The sequence below is a fragment of the Polypterus senegalus genome, chromosome 2 (assembly GCF_016835505.1).
Source record: "Polypterus senegalus isolate Bchr_013 chromosome 2, ASM1683550v1, whole genome shotgun sequence".
NCBI lineage: Eukaryota > Metazoa > Chordata > Cladistia > Polypteriformes > Polypteridae > Polypterus > Polypterus senegalus.
Genome location: NC_053155.1, coordinates 134691740 through 134713956, shown reverse-complemented (window position 1 = coordinate 134713956; position 22217 = coordinate 134691740). Strand labels below are relative to the sequence as shown.

The window sequence follows — 22217 nt, the reverse complement described above, 5'->3', positions numbered from 1 at the left end:
ATTTACTGAAGGCATCAGCGAAGCATTTTGGGAACATTCAAGAAAGAAAATCAATTAAAGTAACTAACCATCAGTGCAGTAATAAACTGAAGGCTGAGTATAGCAGTAGTAATGATGCATGCAAAATTTCAAGGTTTAGAGATGCTTATGGATTACAAAGTAAACTAAAATTCCAATATCATCAACCTTTTTTCTCTCCCCCTGTGTAATTAATGAATTTTATACTCATTTTGATCATAATAAACAGTGCATTATTCAATTGTCTGCAGTCCCACATGATTCATCCTGTTCCATTTTTGTGAGTAGTGTAAGAAGCATTTTTGATGAGTTAATGTCTGCAAAACAAGCAGGAATTTCAGGACACAATTTAAAAACTTTTGGTGACCAATAAGCTGACATCTTCAGGGTCATCTTTAATATTTTGCTGAGAAAATCTATCATCCTCAGCTGCTTAAAAAGGACGTTAGTTATCCCTGTGCCTAAGAAAACAAAAGTTAACTGTCAGAATGACTGCAGATCAGTGGCATTCACTCCAATCATGATGAAGTGATTTAAGAGACTTGTCATGGGACATCTGTTATTAAACAGAATATTCTACATAGCATGCACCATTTACAGTTTGTAAATTGTTGCAACCAGTCTACAGTTGATGCCATTTCTCTTACACTTCATACCAACTTGACAAATCTGGATAACAGAAAACTGCTGTGGCAGAGTCCTGTTTGTAGACTACAGTTCAGCATTTAAAACATTTATACCAGCAAAGCAGACTACCAATCTCTTAAACTTGTGACTTAGCATCACTCTGTGAAATAGGATTTTGGACTTCAGCATTTACAGGTTGGAGTCATCACATCTTCCACGCAAGCATCAACACAGACACTGCACAGGTATATATGCTGATCTTCATTCTGTACTCCTTTTCATCTGAGTGGGCGGCCAAACAGATTGCCAGTTCTATCATTAATTTTGCTAGTAACAATACTATCATAGGTCTGATCATCAACAATGATGAAATAGCTTACAGAGGTGGGGACAGGATGACAATCTCACTCTTAAATTCAGAAAAACTAAGGAGTTGGTCATAGACTCCAGGATGTAGAATATAGACCACAGCACATTTCAGCTATTGTCAAGTAAGTTCACAAATACCTTTACTTCCTCAGAGTTTTCAGGAAACCACAGCTTTCTCCATTTGTTCTCAATAACTTCTGCACATACACAATAGAGTCCTTCCTCATTGACTTTTTAGATTCTTGGTACAGCACCTGCTTGGCTCAACAATGTAAAGCACTGCAGAGGGTGGTCAAGATGGCACAGAATATTACCAGGACCCAGCTGCTATCTGAACTGAACATATACAACACATGTACCAAACATATACAGCTTATCTCAGCCAATTAAATCTCCTTTTTGTCAGAAGGTATAAGAACCTTAGCACCCACACCACTATATTCAGAGACAAATTCTATCCACATATCATAAGGTTACCGAAGAGCCTGTCATCATAATAATTACCTTACAAATTAATTTATGTTTATATTGAATATATAATACAGTATGTTATTCTCTATGAAGGGGCGGCACGGTGGCGCAGTGGTAGCGCTGCTGCCTCGCAGTTAGGAGACCCGGGTTCGTTTCCCGGGTCCTCCCTGCGTGGAGTTTGCATGTTCTCCCCGTGTCTGCATGGGTTAACCTCTGGGCGCTCCGGTTTCCTCCCACAATCCAAACACATGCAGGTTAGGTAGATTGGCGATTCTAAATTGGCCCTAGTGTGTGCTTGGTGTGTGGGTGTGTTTGTGTGTGTCATGCAGTGGGTTGGCACCCTGCCCAGGATTGGTTCCTGCCTTGTGCCCTGTGTTAGCTGGGATTGGCTCCAGCAGACCCCCGTGACCCTGTATTCGGATTCAGCGGGTTGGAAAATGGATGGATGGATTCTCTCTGAATGCTTCTGTATCTATGTGTGTGTTTGGTTTCTTTCATTGATATTGTATTCATGCTATTATTCTGAGTGGACTTGTAACTTGTAAGAATTTGCATCGCACAAATGACAATAAAGTTGAACGTGAACTTCAGCTATATTTTTATAAATTGAATTAATAGCAAGAAGTGGACCTTTAAAGCCCAGTGTCTAAATTACTAGGCCATGCCCTTCTCAGGCTTTCTTTGCTCATTTTGTAAAGTTCCTTAGTAACGGCCAAAGGCTTTGCAATTCCCCTGTTCAGTACTGGTATCCCCATGTCTCGGCAGTACCTTTCTTGCATCTTTCGTGGTTGAAATAGGCTTCATTTTCCCTTCCCTTCAATTAAACAGATTTTGAAAGACTGTATACTGCAGAGTCAGTAGCAAAGTGGTTAGAACTGTTACCTCTGAATTCCAGAATCATTAGTAGAGTTTGCATGCACCTGTTGTGGTGTTATGCATTTTTCTCTGTGGACTTTGATTTTCGTCCCGCTTGCAAAAGGTGTGCAAGACAGGAAATCATATCTTGACTTCATATACTGTGTGTTTGTTAGTGTACTCTGGAATGGACTGTCATCCCCATCTTCTTGCCTTGTTCCTGATGCTGCTGGGAAACTCCAGCAGCTCAGCACCTTATTAGTCATGTGAAGAAAGACAAAGAGATTTCCACGTTTAAATCCAAATATATTTTTTAGCTTTACGTTGTGTATCCCTTCATCCCACAATTTTTAATGACTGCTTATCCAAGTCAAGAGCCAGAGTCTACTATATTAAAAGCTGCAAATACAAGTTTAAAAGCTACCATGAAGGACAAGTCTGCGTTCATCACAAAACAGAAAAATACAAATGCCAACACTTACATCATTTATAATGGTTGGTTGTCCTACTTGTATTTAATCAAAGACATATAGATGACAAGCAGTAGGATGTCAGCCTATGGATGGATAGTTTCAAGTCTAAACCTTATTTATTATAGTTCACGCCCAATCACTGAATTATATTCACATTAAACATACATTTGGAATATTTAACAAAAAAGGTGAAGCCCACTAGTACAGTGGTTAGTGCTGATGTCTGATAGCTTTGTATTCCTGGGTTCAAATTCCTGACCACCTGTATGGATTTTAGTTTTGTCACCCTGTGCCGTTTTTCTCAGGGTGTTCCAGTTTTCCTCAAACATCATAAGGGTGTGTGTGTTTTGTTTATTAGTGTCTCTAAATTGGCCTGGTATAAGTGACTATAAGAGTGTTTGTGTCAGTGTATTTGTGTTAATAAAAATAATAATAATAATAATACATTTTTTTTATTTGTAGGCACCTTTCTAAACACTCAAGGACACCAAACAATAGACAAAACACAGATTATAAACAAAAGTAAAATACAAAAGTTAAAATCAGACAGAGCAATTGTAATCAAAGAGAAAAAGCAGTCCTAAACAAATTAGTTTTAAGTTTAGATTTGAAAAGTGAAAATGATTCAATATTTCTAAGCTCAGGTGGTAGTGAGTTCCAAAGATAGGGAGCAGAGCAACTCAATGCTCAGCTCCCCATAGTGGTAAGACGGACAAAGTGGACAGTCAAGTGGATGGAAGAAGAGGATCTAAGGGTATGGGAGGGAATGGCAACATGGAGGAGGTCAGACAGATATGGAGGGGCAAGGTTGTGGATAGCCTTAAAAGTTAGTAGGAGAATTTTGAATTGAATTCGGAACTGAACTGGAAGCCAATGAAGCTGCTGCAAAACAGTAGTGATATGGTGAATAGAGGGGGTTCTAGTAATGATGCGGCAGCTAATTTCTGGACCAGCTGAAGCTTATAAACAGATTTGCGAGAAAGACCAAAGAAAAGGGAATTGCAATAATCCAGACGAGAAGTGACAAGGCTATGAACAAGGATAGTAGTGTGGGGAGTGAGGGAGGGGCGAATACAATTAATGTGTTGCAATCAGTCTTGGTTAGATTTCAACCTTGTACCCAGTGTTGCCAAGGTAAGCATCTTATGATTTTAGACTGGACAAACAGGTTCAAAATCGATGGATAAATAATGAACAAATCCTTTATAAAACTGTTGTCCCGTTTAAACTTGGTCTCTGCTTTATAGCTGACTAGCCATCCCCCACAGCTTCGCCCGCAAAGTAGTGAAACAGGACAGCGAGGAGGGCCCTGCCCAGCCCACACTCTTGATGTCATGCTTCCCCCTGCCCTCAGCCCACTGCGTCTCTCTCGGATTAGCGAAAAAATATCAGTACTGCAAGCAAACTATGATATTTAGCACACTGAGAAAGGTCGCACAATCAACTGGAATGTTCAAGCAAATTATAGAAAAAACCCTGATCTAAATCCATTAAGCAGTTCTCTTGTGAAAAGTGGACAGACAGAGAGACAGACAGACATTGGATTTTATATATAGAGAGATGATGAAAGGATAGGCCAGTCTGAATTGGATTAAGCAGGTTCAAAATGGATGGACAAGCAACAAAATAAAACTGAATTAATTGGTTGTCTGTTTGTTTACAAATATAGTTATTCCAGTTTAAGGTTTTGGGATGCCGGAACCTATTAAAGCATACAGTATATAGCATTGTACAAACCAGATAAATAAATAAAGAAGATTAAGACAGTAAATAAAAAAAAAGCCTAACAGACAACATAATTCATGGTCTAGTACACACACACAGGTTATATGAGCATCTTGACATAGAGGTAAACTGAAAGATGGGTAATAGAGTCAAGTAGAGCTAAAAGCCTTCCTGAACAGATGAGTTTTGAGTTGTTTTTTAGAAGAATTCATGGAGTCAGCTGACATGATTAATTTCGGTAGGTCTGGGCGCTATACAGCTGAAGGCCCTGTCACCCATGGAGTGTAGATTAGTGTGGGGCACAACAAGATTGCCCCACACTAGAACAACAACAAGAACATAGTAGCAAGTATTACTTCCTCATAGCTCCAGTAGCCTGAATTCAAATCTCAGATTTGTCACTGTCTGACTGGAGGTCGCTTGCTCTCTCCTTTCCTGTGTGGGTTCTTTAAATTACTTCTGCATCCCAAAAATATACATTTGAAGTTAATTGGTGTTTTTGTGTGTGTGCTCTGAAATAGATATGCATGGATATCACATCAGGTGATGGTTCCTGCCTTGCACTAGATGCTATCAAGGCTGGCAGTTGCTCATTATGACCCTGGATTGAAATTAACAGGTTTAGAAAATTGAAATGATGTATAGAAGCTGCTTTAATGATTCCATATGTGCCTTTCTATTCCGGACATTTGAATTGTTGTCAGTACATTTGATTATGCACATTTCACGTTTCTTTCTTTATTTATTTTTTTGCCCTAATTTTATCTTTTATCTTGCCACACATTGTAGAAGTAGGTTTGTGGCTTTATTGCGGATAACATTATCTAATATTCTAAGTAATTTCCAGAATTGACAGAGTTGATCTTTTTAGACTTTTCACCTGCTTTTCTTGTTTATTGATTGTGCCTTTGCACATTATTTTTGCCTTCTTTGGACACATTAAATTTGTGTCTACTAGTGAATGAAGCAAGTACTTGTGAACTCTACTCAGGGCTTCCATTTATAAGTTTCCTGTTAGTTTCTTTTCCTATCACATTCAGCCTAGATTAAAAGTAACTGAATATTGAGATAGCTTAGTTGATAGCTTATATTACAAGTTTGATTGACTAAGTGGTCTCCTCTCATTTGTTAAACACGTTGAGTTTTTTTTTCACAGATCTTTCATATTTCAAGTCACAATTTAATTAAGTCAAATTTACAGCATGTTTGAATGTTATTAATTATCTGGAAGTGGTCATTTTGGAACCGGAAACATGAAACCATGGCAGATTTAAAGGAGCCTTCTTTTCTATGTTTTAATATAAAGCTAGGAAGCGGACAAAAACTCTAGCCAACACAAAATCAGATACCTGAACCACCTCATCTGACTCCTCTTGATGCAGAGGAGCAGCGGCTCTACTCTGAGCCCCTCCCGGATGATTGAGCTTCTCACCCTATCTTTAAGGGAAAGACCAGACACCCTGCAGAGGAAACTCATTTCAGCTGCTTGTATTCGCGATCTCGTTCTTTCAGTCACTATCCATAGCTCATGACCATAGGTGAGGGTAGGAACGTAGATCGACTGGTAAATTGAAAGCTTTGCCTTACGGCTCAGCTCTTTTTTCACCACGACAGACAAATGCAGAGCCCGCATCACTGCGGATGCCACACCGATCCGCCTGTTGATCTAACGGTCCATTCTTCCCTCACTCATGAACAAGACCCCGAGATACTTGAACTCCTCCACTTGGGGCAGGATCTCTCCCCCAAACCTGAGAGGGCACTCCACCCTTTTCCGGCTGAGGGCCATGGTCTCGGATTTGGAGGTGCTGATTCTCATCCCAGCCGCTTCACACTCAGCTGCAAACCTTTTCAGAGAGAGCTGAAGATCACGGCCTGATGAAGTAAACCGGACAACATCATCTGCAAAATGCAGTGACCCAATCCTGAGTCCAACAGGCAACAGAAGCTCTGCCAGATAATAAAAAGTAGGCAGAAAAATTTTGGCAACCAGGTGCAGGACTGGGAAACATGAATGATCATAACCCAGCCACTGGAAACAATATACAGTGGTGTGAAAAACTGTTTGCCCCTTCCTGATTTGTTATTCTTTTGCATGTTTGTCACACAAAATGTTTCTGATCATCAAACACATTTAACCATTAGTCAAATATAACACAAGTAAACACAAAATGCAGTTTTAAATGATGGTTTTATTATTTAGGGAGAAAAAAATCCAAACCTACATGGCCCTGTGTGAAAAAGTAATTGCCCCCTGAACCTAATAACTGGTTGGGCCACCCTTAGCAGCAATAACTGCAATCAAGCGTTTACGATAACTTGCAATGAGTCTTTTACAGCGCTCTGGAGGAATTTTGGCCCACTCATCTTTGCAGAATTGTTGTAATTCAGCTTTATTTGAGGGTTTTCTAGCATGAACCGCCTTTTTAAGGTCATGCCATAGCATCTCAATTGGATTCAGGTCAGGACTTTGACTAGGCCACTCCAAAGTCTTCATTTTGTTTTTCTTCAGCCATTCAGAGGTGGATTTGCTGGTGTGTTTTGGGTCATTGTCCTGTTGCAGCACCCAAGATCGCTTCAGCTTGAGTTGACGAACAGATGGCCGGACATTCTCCTTCAGGATTTTTTGGTAGACAGTAGAATTCATGGTTCCATCTATCACAGCAAGCCTTCCAGGTCCTGAAGCAGCAAAACAACCCCAGACCATCACACTACCACCACCATATTTTACTGTTGGTATGATGTTCTTTTCTGAAATGCTGTGTTCCTTTTCGCCAGATGTAGCGGGACATTTGCCTTCCAAAAGTTCAACTTTTGTCTCATCAGTCCACAAGGTATTTTCCCAAAAGTCTTGGCAATCATTGAGATGTTTCTTAGCAAAATTGAGACGAGCCCTAATGTTCTTTTTGCTTAACAGTGGTTTGCGTCTTGGAAATCTGCCATGCAGGCCGTTTTTGCCCAGTCTCCTTCTTATGGTGGAGTCGTGAACACTGACCTTAATTGAGGCAAGTGAGGCCTGCAGTTCTTTAGACGTTGTCCTGGGGTCTTTTGTGACCTCTCGGATGAGTCGTCTCTGCGCTCTTGGGGTAATTTTGGTCGGCCGGCCACTCCTGGGAAGGTTCACCACTGTTCCATGTTTTTGCCATTTGTGGATAATGGCTCTCACTGTGGTTCACTGGAGTCCCAAAGCTTTAGAAATGGCTTTATAACCTTTACCAGACTGATAGATCTCAATTACTTCTGTTCTCATTTGTTCCTGAATTTCTTTGGATCTTGGCATGATGTCTAACTTTTGAGGTGCTTTTTGTCACTTCTCTGTGTGTCCGGCAGCTCCTATTTAAGTGCTTTCTTGATTGAAACAGGTGTGGCAGTAATCAGGCCTGGGGGTGGCTACGGAAATTGAACTCAGGTGTGATACACCACAGTTAGGTTATTTTTGAACAAGGGGGCAATTACTTTTCACACAGGGCCATGTAGGTTTGGATTTTTTCTCCCTAAATAATAAAAACCATCATTTAAAAACTGCATTTTGTGTTTACTTGTGTTATATTTGACTAATGGTTAAATGTGTTTGATGATCAGAAACATTTTGTGTGACAAACATGCAAAAGAATAAGAAATCAGGAAGGGGGCAAATAGTTTTTCACACCACTGTAGTATCGTCCATGAGTAAAAGCAAAGTACTAAAAGGCTATATAAATAGTCATCACAAATAATCCCAACTTTAAAGTACATTACAAAATATATGTTAACATAGACTCAACAAACTAAAAAACCCCAAATCATAACAACAGGCGATTAAATCACTCTCAGGTAATTCATTCCTGATGAATGTAAATCCTGTGGGCTATAACCTAGTGAATACCTTCTCATTATCAATGAATGTAACTACAGAATTATCAATGAAACTAAAACAGGCTAACAATAATGGCAAGTAATTAACAAAAAATAACAACTGACAAAACTACAGCCAAAAAAAAAACATTAGGAAAAAAAGAAAAAACAAAACAAAGACTAACAACAAAACTAAAATTGGGAAGGCTAATGAGTTCACTATGGCATACTGTTTTCTTTCCAATGTTTTGACACAGCTGATAAGTCGGGCAGAAACCTTGTTTGTATTTCAGTTGAAGAATATGTTTTAAATAACAGTATACATTCATTGAAACAGCTAGTTGGAGCTGTTGTTGTCTCTGAGGCTAAGGATCTGTGCTGGTATCCGGAAGGTTGTCAGTTCAAATCCCTATTACTGCCAACACAGATCCTATTTAGCTGGGCCCTTGAGCAAGACCCTTAAGCTGCAATTGCACTAGGGGTGCTGTACAATGGCTGACTCTGTACTTTGACCCCAAGGAGTATGTGAGAACTAACAAATTTCTAATACCATAAATTGTATAAGGTGAACAAAAGTACAAATATATGCTGAAATCACTATGACTTCAGTTATCCAAGGATTAAATAGCACATTTGTTGCCATTTTTTCTTTGCAACAGCATTGTACCTCTTCCTGAAAATTATTCTTTGTAAGTTGTATGGTCTTTTGGCTTTAAGATGCTATAGCTATTGACTAGCTTATGGTTATACAATTTTGCTTTAGTTTTTCAGTTAGTTTTTTTCATATTCTTTGTAGAATTCTGAATTATTGTATCTTGAAGATTTGTTTTTTATTCTCTGTATTGTAAAATTACTTCAAATTACTTCATTGTTTGAACTGAAGTAAAAAATCCTTATATGGCTTTATTACCCAAGCAGCTTTCTTCATGAATTTGACTCTTCCTACTCCTTCTTCTTAGTGAAACTAAGCATTATCTGTTTTCTCAACCTTGTTAACTGCTATGCATCAACTTTCATGATCATGTGAAAAAAGGTAAAAGTTAAAACAAATTAAAATAATGTACTGGAATTCATTAAAAGTAGCAGAAGAGCATTCACACTCAGAATAATTCTAGTAAGGTCCAACAGTGACAAATATGGTGCATTTATTGATTAAACATATAATGAAGGTATAATCGCTGGGAGGCCACTAAACATCAAGGATAACAAAGACAACATAAAATAAAGCCTAGCTGGCCTTAATTGTTCAGGATTGTTTGGAGACATATCTTGCTTTAAAATACCCTGAAGCATCCATCCTTCTCATCTCTAACCTTTCTCTCTTTGTCTGTCTCTGTTCTACCTCTCTTCCGACACTAAGCTTTTACCCAGCCCACCTATACATTCTACAATCTAATATCCACTAGAAAGGACAAGACTAACCCTGGAATCACTTCTGAGATCATGGACTGCCTTTTAAAATGATATTACCATCAGATTAAAGTACCCTCTTTCGGACACTGGTGTTTTGCACCCTTTAGCCTTGACAAGACTTTAAAGAGGAAGGATTCCACGGCATCTGCTAATCTACTGTATATACTGTATGCTTAGGTTTGTAGGATACCACCTATGACATGTAGAAAAACAATGTGGCCAGTTGCTGGCTGGCCTTCAGCAGTTGTATTTGCATTCTGATATGTCCTTCTGACATGCCCTAGCGTCCTTGATGAATTCACCACCAGGGAAAATGTTTTACTTACAGGTCACCCAGCTGTCTCTTATTTACCCAGACATTCTAAAGTTCTGTCTAATTGCCAGTGTGAGATTCTTTACTTCTGTCTGTTGGCTTGTAGACTCATTCACTATCTAGTGTAGGCTAGTGACAAAATCTGCCACAGTCACGACTTGCTGTCCAGACAGAACTCCATGTGTTATCATTTTTTTTTAATTCATGTGGCTCAAGCTCAGCTAGCTATTAATTATAAAGTGGGCCTGAAACTAAAGGGAACTGTTTTCCTGTGCACATTCAGGCCATTAGCTTAATAGCGCTTGGCTATTTATTCAAGCTCCTATATAAATGCTGCTTATGGTTTTTACTGTGCACAGCTATGGATGGTTGGTCAGCACAGTGACTGAAGGTCAGATAAGACATTTTCCATTGTGTAAGACATTGTGTTTCTGTTGATCAGTATTTCATGCCTGATGAACTTCTGTGATTGCCACAATACATATTGTAATTATGCATAGTTCATGGATTTCTCACAGGACAGGTTCAACAAGGTTCAGCTGTCATCCAACATAAAATAACTTTTATATTCATAAATAAAAGAGTCACAGTGGCTACAAAGAAACTTTTATTTTTTCTTTTTTCTTTTCAGAGATCCAAACACCATTTTTCGAGGAAATTCACTAACATCCAAGTGCATTGATGAGACAATGAAACTGGCGGGGATGCATTATTTACAAGTTACATTAAAGCCTATCATAGATGAGGTGAGTGCAACTTGTAAGGCACTTTTGTAGACAGGGCAAGGCTTATAATTTTATCATCAGTTCTTTATAGCTGACCTGCTGAATACAAACAGGAACTTCTCTAAACTCCCACAGGCCTGAGTATGCATTTCTTGTTTATCTTTTGTGTGCTTTTCATTTTCTTGACTACCTCAATTCATTTCAAAAAAGCATCTCGTTCAGGAAATGACAAGTGGATGATCTTAAGGCAAGACGCCAGCTTCAGAAATTCATCTTGTTTGTTGTATACTTTTTAGAAAATCCATTGCAATACTTAAATGTGCTGCATATGGAAAGCTGTTTAGTTGCAAGACTAATCTATCTATCTATCTATCTATCTATCTATCTATCTATCTATCTATCTATCTATGCTGCCAAAAATTAAAGACTGGGCTGCAGGATGTGCATGCCATAATCGGGCTAATTAAGGAAGAAGACCTTTATCCTTTTAAAGGTTATAAGCATTAAATTTGAAGTGCATGAGTAATTGCATTTGGCCAAGAGTGTGTTTGGCAAAAAAGCTGAGGGCAAATAGGCCACAAGAGCTGAAGGCAAGTGTGTTAGATCACTGCCACAAAATGCTCTCAACGCTGCAGTCTTTCTGATTTACTGAAATTCTTTTTTACAATATAGTCTTATTTAAATCAATTTAGCAAAGGCCTGTATCAGTGTGTTGTGGGATTCTTTCTTTATTGCAATATTAAATTATTCTTTATTAATCATTTTAAGATCATACTTGTCAATAAAGCATTATCGATCCTTTTTATTCATATATTTTTTAATTAATTTGTGTTAATACCCCCCCATTTAGGAATGGTTCTTGACTTACAAGCGGTGCTTCCAAAATAAACAGGTTTGTGATTGTTATGATGAGACTGTTGTGTAGAAATCACGTAGTATGGTAAGGTGCTGGTTAAAACTTCTTCTTCACAGCTGCTGAGTTCAAATCCTGGCTTGGTCACTACCCGGGTGAGGCTTACGTATCCTTTCTGTGTCTATGTCAATTTTGCCTCCAGGTACTCTGGGTTTCCTTTCATATTCAAAATATGGACATATTGGTTTAGTTGGCCTATTGTGAATATGTGCATTTATCTTGCAGTGGTCTGCCATCCAATCTAGGGTTTGCCCACATTTTGTGCCAAATGGCACTGGAATAAACCTATAAGCTCAACCTTTTCATAACACAGTTTTAATACAGATTCTTTGCAAGCTTTTTCGCACAAGCAGTGTAAATGCTAAATAATTACTGGTCGGATTGTGCAAACCCCACTGAACATGCTTCACCTTTTTAGCAAAATTGCGTAAGTATTTAGGAACTTCACTGAACTCAGTGAAATGCATTGAATTTGATGTACAAGGAGAAAATTAATTAGTTTTGAGTGGATTATAATGGTGCAATGATCTTTTCACTGTCTCTGAGGTCTAGGGAAGCGTTTGCCAACTATGCTGGGCTGATTATTGTGGCCAAATAGTCAGCCGAGTTGTGAGAGAACCATGCAAATTACTGTGCCACCATGCCATGGATTAAACATCAGAACAGCAAAATGTCTTGCAGACAGTGGCAACAGGAGCAGGAAGCATGAATTCACCAAGACTTGGCCACATCCATTGCATTTACTCTCCTCTCACAAACTGAAATGTAGAGGTTTTTTTTTTCCCTGACTCACTTGCTCACTCGCTGCTAGTGCTACTAAATAAAGCACAACACTAAGGCACGTGGATACTTCACTCCTTCCTGTTTGTATCAGCTTTACAGCACTCTAGATAATAAATACTATTAAAGGTGTAGGCTCATGTAATACAAACAGGTCCCATATAAGTCCATATAAGACATTACCTTTAAGACACAACTATTTTTCCACATTTCCAGTGTCCTACTGTGCACATATTTTGTGTTTAAATGTATTCACAAGTTTTCTGCAAAAACACTCCTCATTAAATCTATACCGGAGAAAGAATTGTATCCGCTATAGCTTTTGATCTGGTATACTACCCACTTCTAAGATCAGTGTTATATACTCAGGGGGTTGTCCTATCCAATATTGGCTTCTACAGCTCTGTGGTGTCCCACTGGCCTCTCAAAGCATCACAGGGTGCTGTGGAGAAAAGTGAATTTTCAGGAAAATATATGGCGTACAGGGTAAAGGACACACCCAGCAAATTCACTGCAAAAAACAGTTTAATGAATTTTGCTGATCAATACTAGTTACTATTATAAGTGAACTCATTAAGTAATAGTAAAGATTTAGCAACATGTCCATGGCATTGGTGAGACTGGTGGCAACAGGTATGAGTAACAATAACAACATCTATTTAAATAGTACAATATAGCTCAAAGTGCTTTACAAGATGACAAAAGAATGTTACAAGCAGAGAAAAAGCTAAGATTAGGCAATACACACTTAAGAATAAATAACAACAAAACAAGGTAAGGTCAGTTGGCCAGGAGGACAGAAAAAAACAAAACAAACAGGCTGCAGAAGATAAAAACAAAACCTACAGGGGTTTCAAGGCCAAAATGTCTCCCCAACCCGCACAGGGCATTCTACCTAACATAAATATTCCTAAATCAAACCTCTTACTTTTCATGCATCACTTGATAGATTTGAAGAGGTTGGTCTCGTGAACAGCTGAGACCCCCACCTACATTCCAGGTGGCTGCATGGTGCCTTGGTCAGGTGGTGGTGGTGCAGATTGCCAGCGCCAGCACAGAAGAACCAGAAAGAAACAGCAGAGAATAGTGGGAATTAGTACAAATAGTAGATCCCTGAAGAATATGATAATTCTATGCCCGTATACAGGTAGTTTATTAGGAATACAGCTGAAAAGTTGTTACAAAAAAGCCAAATTAAAATAATAAGTTTTAGCAAGATTTAAATAAAATGTTTCCTCATTCTATGCTAATCTTGTACATTAATTTTTGATTACCTTCTCAACATTTCCTCAGATTAATTCATTTTGAATAAAATTTACCAATTAATTCATACCAATTACATTACATTTCAATCTAACAAGAAAATTTAAACTTGCTCAAAGTGGCAATCTGTCCAATTCAGTTTTTATCACCACCAGAGTTCAACATGCCATCTCCATTTATAGAACCCTATCAGGAACCCACATCATCCACCTTCATAGGCAGTAGATTTAGTAAAATGAGTACATGGATGGATAATGTAAAACAGCAGGGGGTATATATTGGAGAAAGAGCATACAAGACCCCTGCCTCCTGTCAGCTAAACAACAGTTCTTAACCCTTATATACTTCACCAAATTTAAAATGTCTGTGAAAGGATTTTTTGGAAGATGTCAATTAACATTCAAATACCCTTTAGGGCACGGGTGTCAAACTCCATGCCTGGAGGGCCGCAGTGGGTGCAAGTTTTCTTTCTAACCCTTTTCCTAATCAGTGTTCAGTTTTCACTGCTAATTAACTACTTTTCCCTCTATTTTAATAGCCCTGTTTTTAAGGATGAAGTCTTCTGAATTGATTATTTTTTTTCATTCAATGACAGCCAAACAGAAATGAGACATGAAACGAGCCAACAGATGACCAGCTAAATTGAGGCTTCAAACTCCAACCAGTTCCTTAATGAGAAGCTGATTCTTGCTGTTAATTAAACCTGTTATTCAATTCCATGGCATGTTGCTGCTCTCTTTTTGCCACAGAAGACATTTCCAAAACTGTTGATATTCTGTTTTTTTCTAAGAACTCCTAAAATGTTTTGGTAACCTGAGGGATCAACCTTACTGAGACCTTTATCTTTATTTTCAGATTTTGTTTGATGGGTACGGGTGAGCTGGTCATGTCCTGCTTGTTTTATGTCTCATTACTGTCCGGCTGCTAATTAAGGAAAAAATAACTAAGGGGCCTGCCTGAGTCAAGCTAATTAAAGCTAAGGCTAAATAAGTTAATTAAAAACTGATCACAAATTAAGAAGATGGTTAAAATGAAAACCTGCAGCCACTGCGGCCCTCCAGGACTGGAGTTCGACACCCCTGCTTTAGGGTATACAAAAACAACATAACGCTATTTCTTAGAACAGGAGAGACTGTACTACTCAGTGTTCAAGATTTTGTGACCACTGCCAGACTGATGTAACTATTTTAACAATATTTTCTTTTGAATTTAGATTTGTGATGACCATAAACCTTGTGAGATAGACCCAGTAAAATTGAAAGAATCTGAAAACTTCGATACTAACAAGGTATGTGCCACCTAGCAACTGATATTGAATGAAGTATTGTGTTTTAATGGGCTTACCCTTAGCTATTCTGTTTTACCAAGGCAGTTTCAAAGAATATAGCAATTGGAAAGTAAAAGCCTCTACACAAAGTCAATAGAATACAGAAGAAAACAAATTACAAACACAATCTTTTCTCTAAATAATACATTTTAGTTATAGGATGTGCATGACTACCTATCATTCCCATGTTCAACTTTCTTTCCCTACCACCGTTATTCTGTTACTCTAAGTCTCCCTCCTTCTTATCTCCATCATGCCATTGCTTGACAACTGCTGTTACTCTTCAGACTCCCATAGAAAATTTGTCTTTGTTTTAATTTCTGTTATATTTAAATAAGCTCATTGTAATTTCTGGACTCTTTACTTTTTTTAACTGCATGTTCTTTGACTACTGAAACTGTGTTTGTTATGTGAACTTCTTACTTGCATGTCTGACCAATAAGCAACACATTGTCACTATCCAGTTCCATGTTTAGCACAAATGTTGACCAATTCTACTTGATTTTTTAAAACTTTTTGCTTTACACCTGATCATGTCTTCTATATTCATTTCTGTCTATTAGGTAGAAATTACCTCATGGTAGCGTTACATTTCAACATAGTTTAGTATCTGCTGCTCACTATTTTTTGATTTCTTTTTGTCGCTGTGTAACTAAAACTCCAAAAGTGAGGCCTGAATTTAGAGAGCATCCTCACCACAATCTTTACAATAGCAAACTGTGTGTTGTCAATAATGTTCACTTCATTTGGGACTCTGTGAACCTTATGAAACCACATTGACTTAATTTAGGGAAAATGCAATATTAGTGATACAATGCTTTTTACCCCATTATTAAGCTTTTAATGAAAACATAATGATGCCAGTAAGATTAAAGTGATTGTGAGTGTCTCATAGCTGCCACATAGATTCACTTTTCTGAATTAGTGACTACCAGTGTAAGCTTATTCATTCTTTGCTAATATGGATTTTCTCTAGGCAGTTCATTCCATCCTACACTCCAGACATATAAAACTATACTTATGTATGTGACTGTGGTTAGTAATTGACTAGCTCCCCATCGAGATTTGGTTCATTATGCCTTGTGCTCATTGCTGCTTTGATTGCCTTTATCCTCCAGTCATTCCCATGTACTGGATGACAAGCATTCAGAAAGAAGATGTGTGAACTTGCGAATTTGTTATAGCACTCTGGGTCTGTATTTAGTTTAAAATTAATTTTAATCACATGTATGCATATTTTCAGCAAGGATTTGGTATATTTTGTAGGGCCTGATTATTTTTGTTTCATCCATTCTAGGAAAACTTGAGGCAATATGTTGATCGAATTTTCACTGTAATCACTAAATCTGGAGTTAGTTGTCCAACTGTGATGTGTGACATTTTTTTCTCATTGAGAGAATCAGCTGCCAAACGCTTTCAAGGTACATGAGGACCATCAACTTCATCTTTTTATAATGAGTTTGGAAAAATAGTAGGCCATTGGAAAGGTAGGCAAATGTATTTGTGGTCTAGGCTGCCATCTGCTGGTCAAAGAGTTAAACAGGAATGTTTTCTTAGTACAGTACATGTACTGAAAATTGCATCTGCTCATTCATTTTCTTTTCCAATATTATTTGACTTGAATGATTTAGGATATCATGATGAATTCATAAAATACACACACACACTAAAAAGAAAAATACAAAATACTATACAAGCATTTACTGTATATATTCTTTGAAAATAGTTTGGAATTACCAAGAAATTGCTTTTTACAGAAATTGCTACTTTTTTCAAGATACATTTAAGTTGATTTAAAAATACAGTCAAGACATTAGTATTGATGATAATAGCTATTTCTACCTTCATTGTCCTAAAGGTAAACTCTATTAGCTCATCCTTAATTTGTTATGTTTAAATGCTATGTAATGTTTGTACTGTAATCGCTTTAGCACCATTAAAATCTGTTATTCTGTTCAATAAAGCAAACATATTGGTTTTCCTTGGGTTGTACTGATAGCTGAAAATGGGGTTTATAGTCATATGTAAACCAGTAATGGTGCACTGCACTATAATGTGCAGTTAATATACTTGATTTGAGCATTCATAGTTTTCATACTCTTTCTCTGTATGTTTAGCATTCGTTTGCTCAGAGGTTGATGTGCTTGCTACTTCCTGAGCAGCTCTTCTTTTCTCCACCCTAACAGCCCTCTTCTTCTCTTCTTTTGTTGGCATCTTTTCACGTTAAAACTGATTGTCAGTATTTGTGTTGCAATTACTTAGTACATTATCTTTAAACTGATATTTTATACTGTTTGAAATTGGAAAAAATCAAATTCTCACTTAGAGGATCTGTGCAGAACGTTTTCAAAACCTGGCAGGATGTAATCAATAACATTTTAAATTAAGCTCTTAAAGAACTGAGGAAGCAGATTCTCCCCATTTCCTTTTCTTCTCTATTTATCTTTATCCACTTATTAAACTCATCGATTTACTTATTTTTACCAGCTTTAAGATTTACTCTGTTGGCCATGCTCTCTTTCTCAGGGGTGGGGGTTGATTTGTTTTCAATCCTACTTTTGTAAAATTTTGTATGGAATGATTACAATAAAATCAATGAAATTATAAAAAAAATATTTTAAAAAAGTCAGTGTTCATGTTACAATTACTTACAACGTTTTCTTTAATTTTTCACGTAAGCTGGCACTTAAGTCTTCAATCTGCCACAAGAATGATTTAAGATATGAAGAAGTAGGGGAAGTGACGGCGCAGGTGATAGGAATGAGAATGGCGCCTGTACGCATGCGCTGCATGGCTGCCCTGCTGGCCGCTGCCAAGAGTTGATTCTACAATAAAATAAAATAACCTTAGAGGCCAATCGTCACCCCGAAAGTGGATAGTAGTTATCATGTAGTATATGTGTACCAAATTTCAGGTCAACAGGTCAAACGGTTTGCAAGCTACAGGTGATTTAAAATCCTGGACAGACAAACGAACAGCCACGGTAGCGTATTATATAAGACAATAATAAATTAAAAGTCATTCATTTCCAGCAGTAATAGCCATTTTCAACACTAGTAATACCTTGGCTGTATTTTTAAATCAATTTAATGGTATCTTTATAAAAAAGGTATATGTTTCTATCAAACATGAACATTTCTGGGTGAACACTAGTGTATCTTATACATTTTCAAAGCTTGTTGGTGCAGAAATGTTTTTCACAGGCACACTAGTTACAGTATATTGGTGCTACCTGCAGTAGGCTGATTTGCCAAACTACTCTGTTCTTCACTGTAACTTTGAATTGTGCTGAGTGTTTACTGGGAACCTAAACCAAAAGGCGACCGGTTCTGGTAATGTTGTTTTTTTATTTTTAATAAAGTAACCTTTTTTATTGCTTAAACTGCCATGCAACACAAATATTGCAGAGGAGATTGTATTGAAGCAACACATATACAAAAAGTAATGGCTGTGTTAGACTGGATACCTATATTGGGGTGGCTTGTTTGGGATGGTATGAAGCTTTTTTTTTTTACGGTTGTGTAAATTTCTTTCAGTTGATCAAGATGTGCGGTACACTGCTGTTAGCAGTTTCATCTTTCTGAGATTTTTTGCTCCAGCTATCCTGTCACCAAACCTTTTCCATCTACGTCCTCACCACCCAGTAAGCATTACTTTTTATTTTCCAGTTAAATTTTTACCACAGTAATTTGGAACTGTATTATGGCCTATATGCCAAAAACATACACATTCGGCTAATTAAAGACCTATAAATTGACTGGGTATGAGCAATTGTGGTTGTGTGCTCTGTGATTGACCGGCACACAGTTAAGTGTTTGTTTCTTCCCTAGGACATGCTGCAACACAATCCTATAACTTGATTACTTTAACAAAGACAATAGTTGGATGCATGCTCATTTTGTCTTATGTCTATATGCTGTGCTGCCTACTACAACATTTTAGGGGGCTTTCTTTTCAAATAAGTGAGAAACTTGTCATGGTCTTCAGGAAAAAGGCATATTCAGTACTTCATGTAACCATCCCCTCCACTCTTTCTCACGTGCAAAAATCACTTCTCTATTTAAATTGTGCTTCTTAACATTCGAAACAGATTCACATTCCTCATCTGGGCAAAGATAAGTTCAGAATAGGTGGTCAGCAGATATATAATCTCTCTATATTTTTATTACAATTATAAAGAGTTTGGATTTAAGAAATATTAAGGATGAAATGTTCAAGACACACATAAACATTTAATTGTCCTATTAGTAAATGCTAAGTGTGGTAAAAGATAAGCAGAAGACAGAAAAAGGTTTGGGGAAACTACCCCGTATGCAGAAAAATAAGCAAAATAAAAGAAACACATCTTTACTGAAGCAGGGTTCAAAATTGAACTGACTAAGAGGTTGATTCTGTGCTATAAATATGGAGGAGAAGAGGAAGCGGTTGAGTCAGGGCGGCCAGAACAAGAACTGATGTGGCAGTAAGATGGATTCTGGGTACTGGAAATGACGTCACCAAGAGTTGCTGGAAGTGACATCAATGGTGGGTGGACCGGTTGTGATGTCATTGAGAAGCAGGGTCTTCAGCTAAAATGCAGAGGAACAAGAGGAAAGAGGATTAGGTGCGAATGCCAAGCCCCGATGTGGCCGACGAATAACACTTTTTGAGCCTGTAAACAGCTGTCCTCCATGTGCACGTGTGTGACATAGGACATTAGCATTCCCATTTGCAAAGAAAGTGTTAAAAAATTACACATACTGTATGATAACAAACTTTTACATTCTCTAAAAATACAAATGTTTCTGTAAGGACAGAACAGTGATAACCGTGTTTATTTCTTCTGCCTCACATCTCAGTCCCTATTTTTTATACAATGTATTCCTTTTCATAATGTCCACTCATCCTCCGTGTTTTATAAAATAAATACAGCAATCTCACAACCTACTAGGGTATATCAAATTGCAGTGTAGGACCTACCATTCACTTGATGAGATTCAGAATCCTGTTACGTCCTGTGCATATATAAAGAGATTTTGTAAAAAAAAAGTGAACCATAATAACACACTTTTCTTTATCTATAGAGAATATACCTTCCAGGACAAGCAGTGTGTCATTGAGATGTTGTGGATCACATCACGAAACTGCTAATATAGTCACATGTATTGGCAGAGAAACAGAAACTGCTGAAAAGTAACGTTTAGAGTATTCTAGACTTCATCTATACTATATAACAGCATTTCAAGGCTAAATATTTCACATGTCTTATATGTTGTGCTACTCAGAGTTGCAGTGCTTTTTGCATTGCACCCCTCCCCCACCATAACCTATCGTCTATGGTGGAGGAATGAAAGCTTTAGATTCGTCAAAAATTTCAATCTCTGGTTTTCAATGGATCTCTATGTTTTAGGGTCCCTTGATTCTGAAAAAAATGATGATGAGTGTGTATCTGTCTGTGAACTAAAATGGCTGGACGGAAAAATACCAAACTCAAAAATTAAGCCTGTTATGAGATGACGATGTGCAAGAGAAAGGGGCACTCTAGAGGAACCCTCAAATACCATAATTCTGCAATTAATTATGAATTCTTTTCGTCAATTGCTATTGCTTCTGTTATAATTGCAGTATTAAAGCGCATATCACAATCTTTTATCTGTGTTAACATTCTCACATATGACTACCTAATAGAACTAGAAGGAGGTCCTAGACAGCCACCGAGATCATACTACTGTGTTATTAGTGCTCTGTAAACAATGTATATGTAACACATCAATAATGATAACAACAATGGAAAGGGATGCCAACCACTAACTACAAAGATGATTTTTTTTTCATCAACACTACACAGCAGTGTTCCTGAAGGTGTTATTGACTGATGATCCATAATTTACAAAGTAGACTTTTAAGAATATATTTTCTTATCTAGAGATTCTGGTCCATTTGTATTCCCTTTGAGGTGTATGTTTCACTTGAATTTTTTGGTTATTTTTGTTGTTTGGATATGGATGTGGAAAACAGCCAATCTAAACATACTTTGCTTAATAAAATAAGCCTATTTGAACCTGGGACTTGTGTGTGGTCTAGTTTTGCACAATAATTATAATTGAAAAGTAACAACACACTGCACAATAACGTGCAATGAGTACACTTGACTTGAGCATTCATAGTTTTCATACACTTTCTCTGTACGTTTAGCATTAGTTTGCTCAGAGGTTGATGCGCTTGCTGCTTCCTGAACAGCTCTTTTTTTTCTCCACCCTAGTGGCCCGCTTCTTGTCTTTTTTCGTTGGCATCTTTTCACGTTAAAACTGATTAAATCAGTGTTTGTGTTGCAATTGCTTAGTACATTTACTTTAAGGCACTTAAGTCTTCAATCTGCCTCAAGAATAATTTAAGATATGAAGAGGTAGGGGAAGTGACGGCAAAGTTGGTAGGGATGAGAACAGCTCTCGTATGCATACACCGCACAGCCGCCCTGCTGGCTCTTGCCAAGAGTTGATTCTACAATAAAATAAAATAAAAACAGGAATAACCTTGGAGGTCAATCATTACACGACCTTCGATGAAATACTTTATTGTAGCAATACTGTCTCTTTCAAACGTATTAACCTCCAATTCCTGTCCTTACTTTTCTTTCTCCAAATACTCAATCGCCACACAATCAGCTCTGTAATTGACGTTAAGCCATCTGTAAGCTTAGCATGCCAATTCTTCAAAACATTTAAGGAACATTGAAATATCTTCGTAGCGTGTGTTTAATTATTCTATCCATCTATCCTTCCAGTGTTCCAGCAAGAATACAGCGCAAGGCAGGAACAATCCGTGAACCTCGCTAGTGCTGTGGCACCGTGTCCTCACATGTTTAATTATTAACAATATAGATTATTTAAATTAAGTTAAAAGTTTTATCTGTATAATGTAATAAACATATTTTTCTGCATTTCATCTTAAAAATGATATTGTCATCATATGTAAATATGCGCATTATAAAGTGGCTCAGGTTGTGCAATATTATAACTGTATCGCAAGTTTACAGTGAGGTCATTGTACTTATAAGTACAAATAGTTCTACAAGGAGCACTTGATGGACTGATTGAGTGCATTTATAGTTCTTGGGATGAAACTGTTTCTA

The 22217-nt window shown here is 37.5% G+C and overlaps 1 protein-coding gene across 3 annotated transcripts in view; it reads left to right on the top strand.

The window, feature by feature from the left end:
* Positions 1 to 22217, top strand: part of rasa3 (RAS p21 protein activator 3) — a 290025-nt gene that overhangs the window by 225696 nt on the left and 42112 nt on the right. For all 3 annotated transcript variants that reach the window (XM_039744665.1, XM_039744666.1, XM_039744667.1), the window contains exons 12-15: positions 10730 to 10844; positions 14993 to 15067; positions 16404 to 16527; positions 18643 to 18749. In XM_039744665.1, the coding sequence (XP_039600599.1) occupies positions 10730 to 10844; positions 14993 to 15067; positions 16404 to 16527; positions 18643 to 18749 (421 nt within the window). The remainder of the gene's footprint in view (positions 1 to 10729; positions 10845 to 14992; positions 15068 to 16403; positions 16528 to 18642; positions 18750 to 22217) is intronic.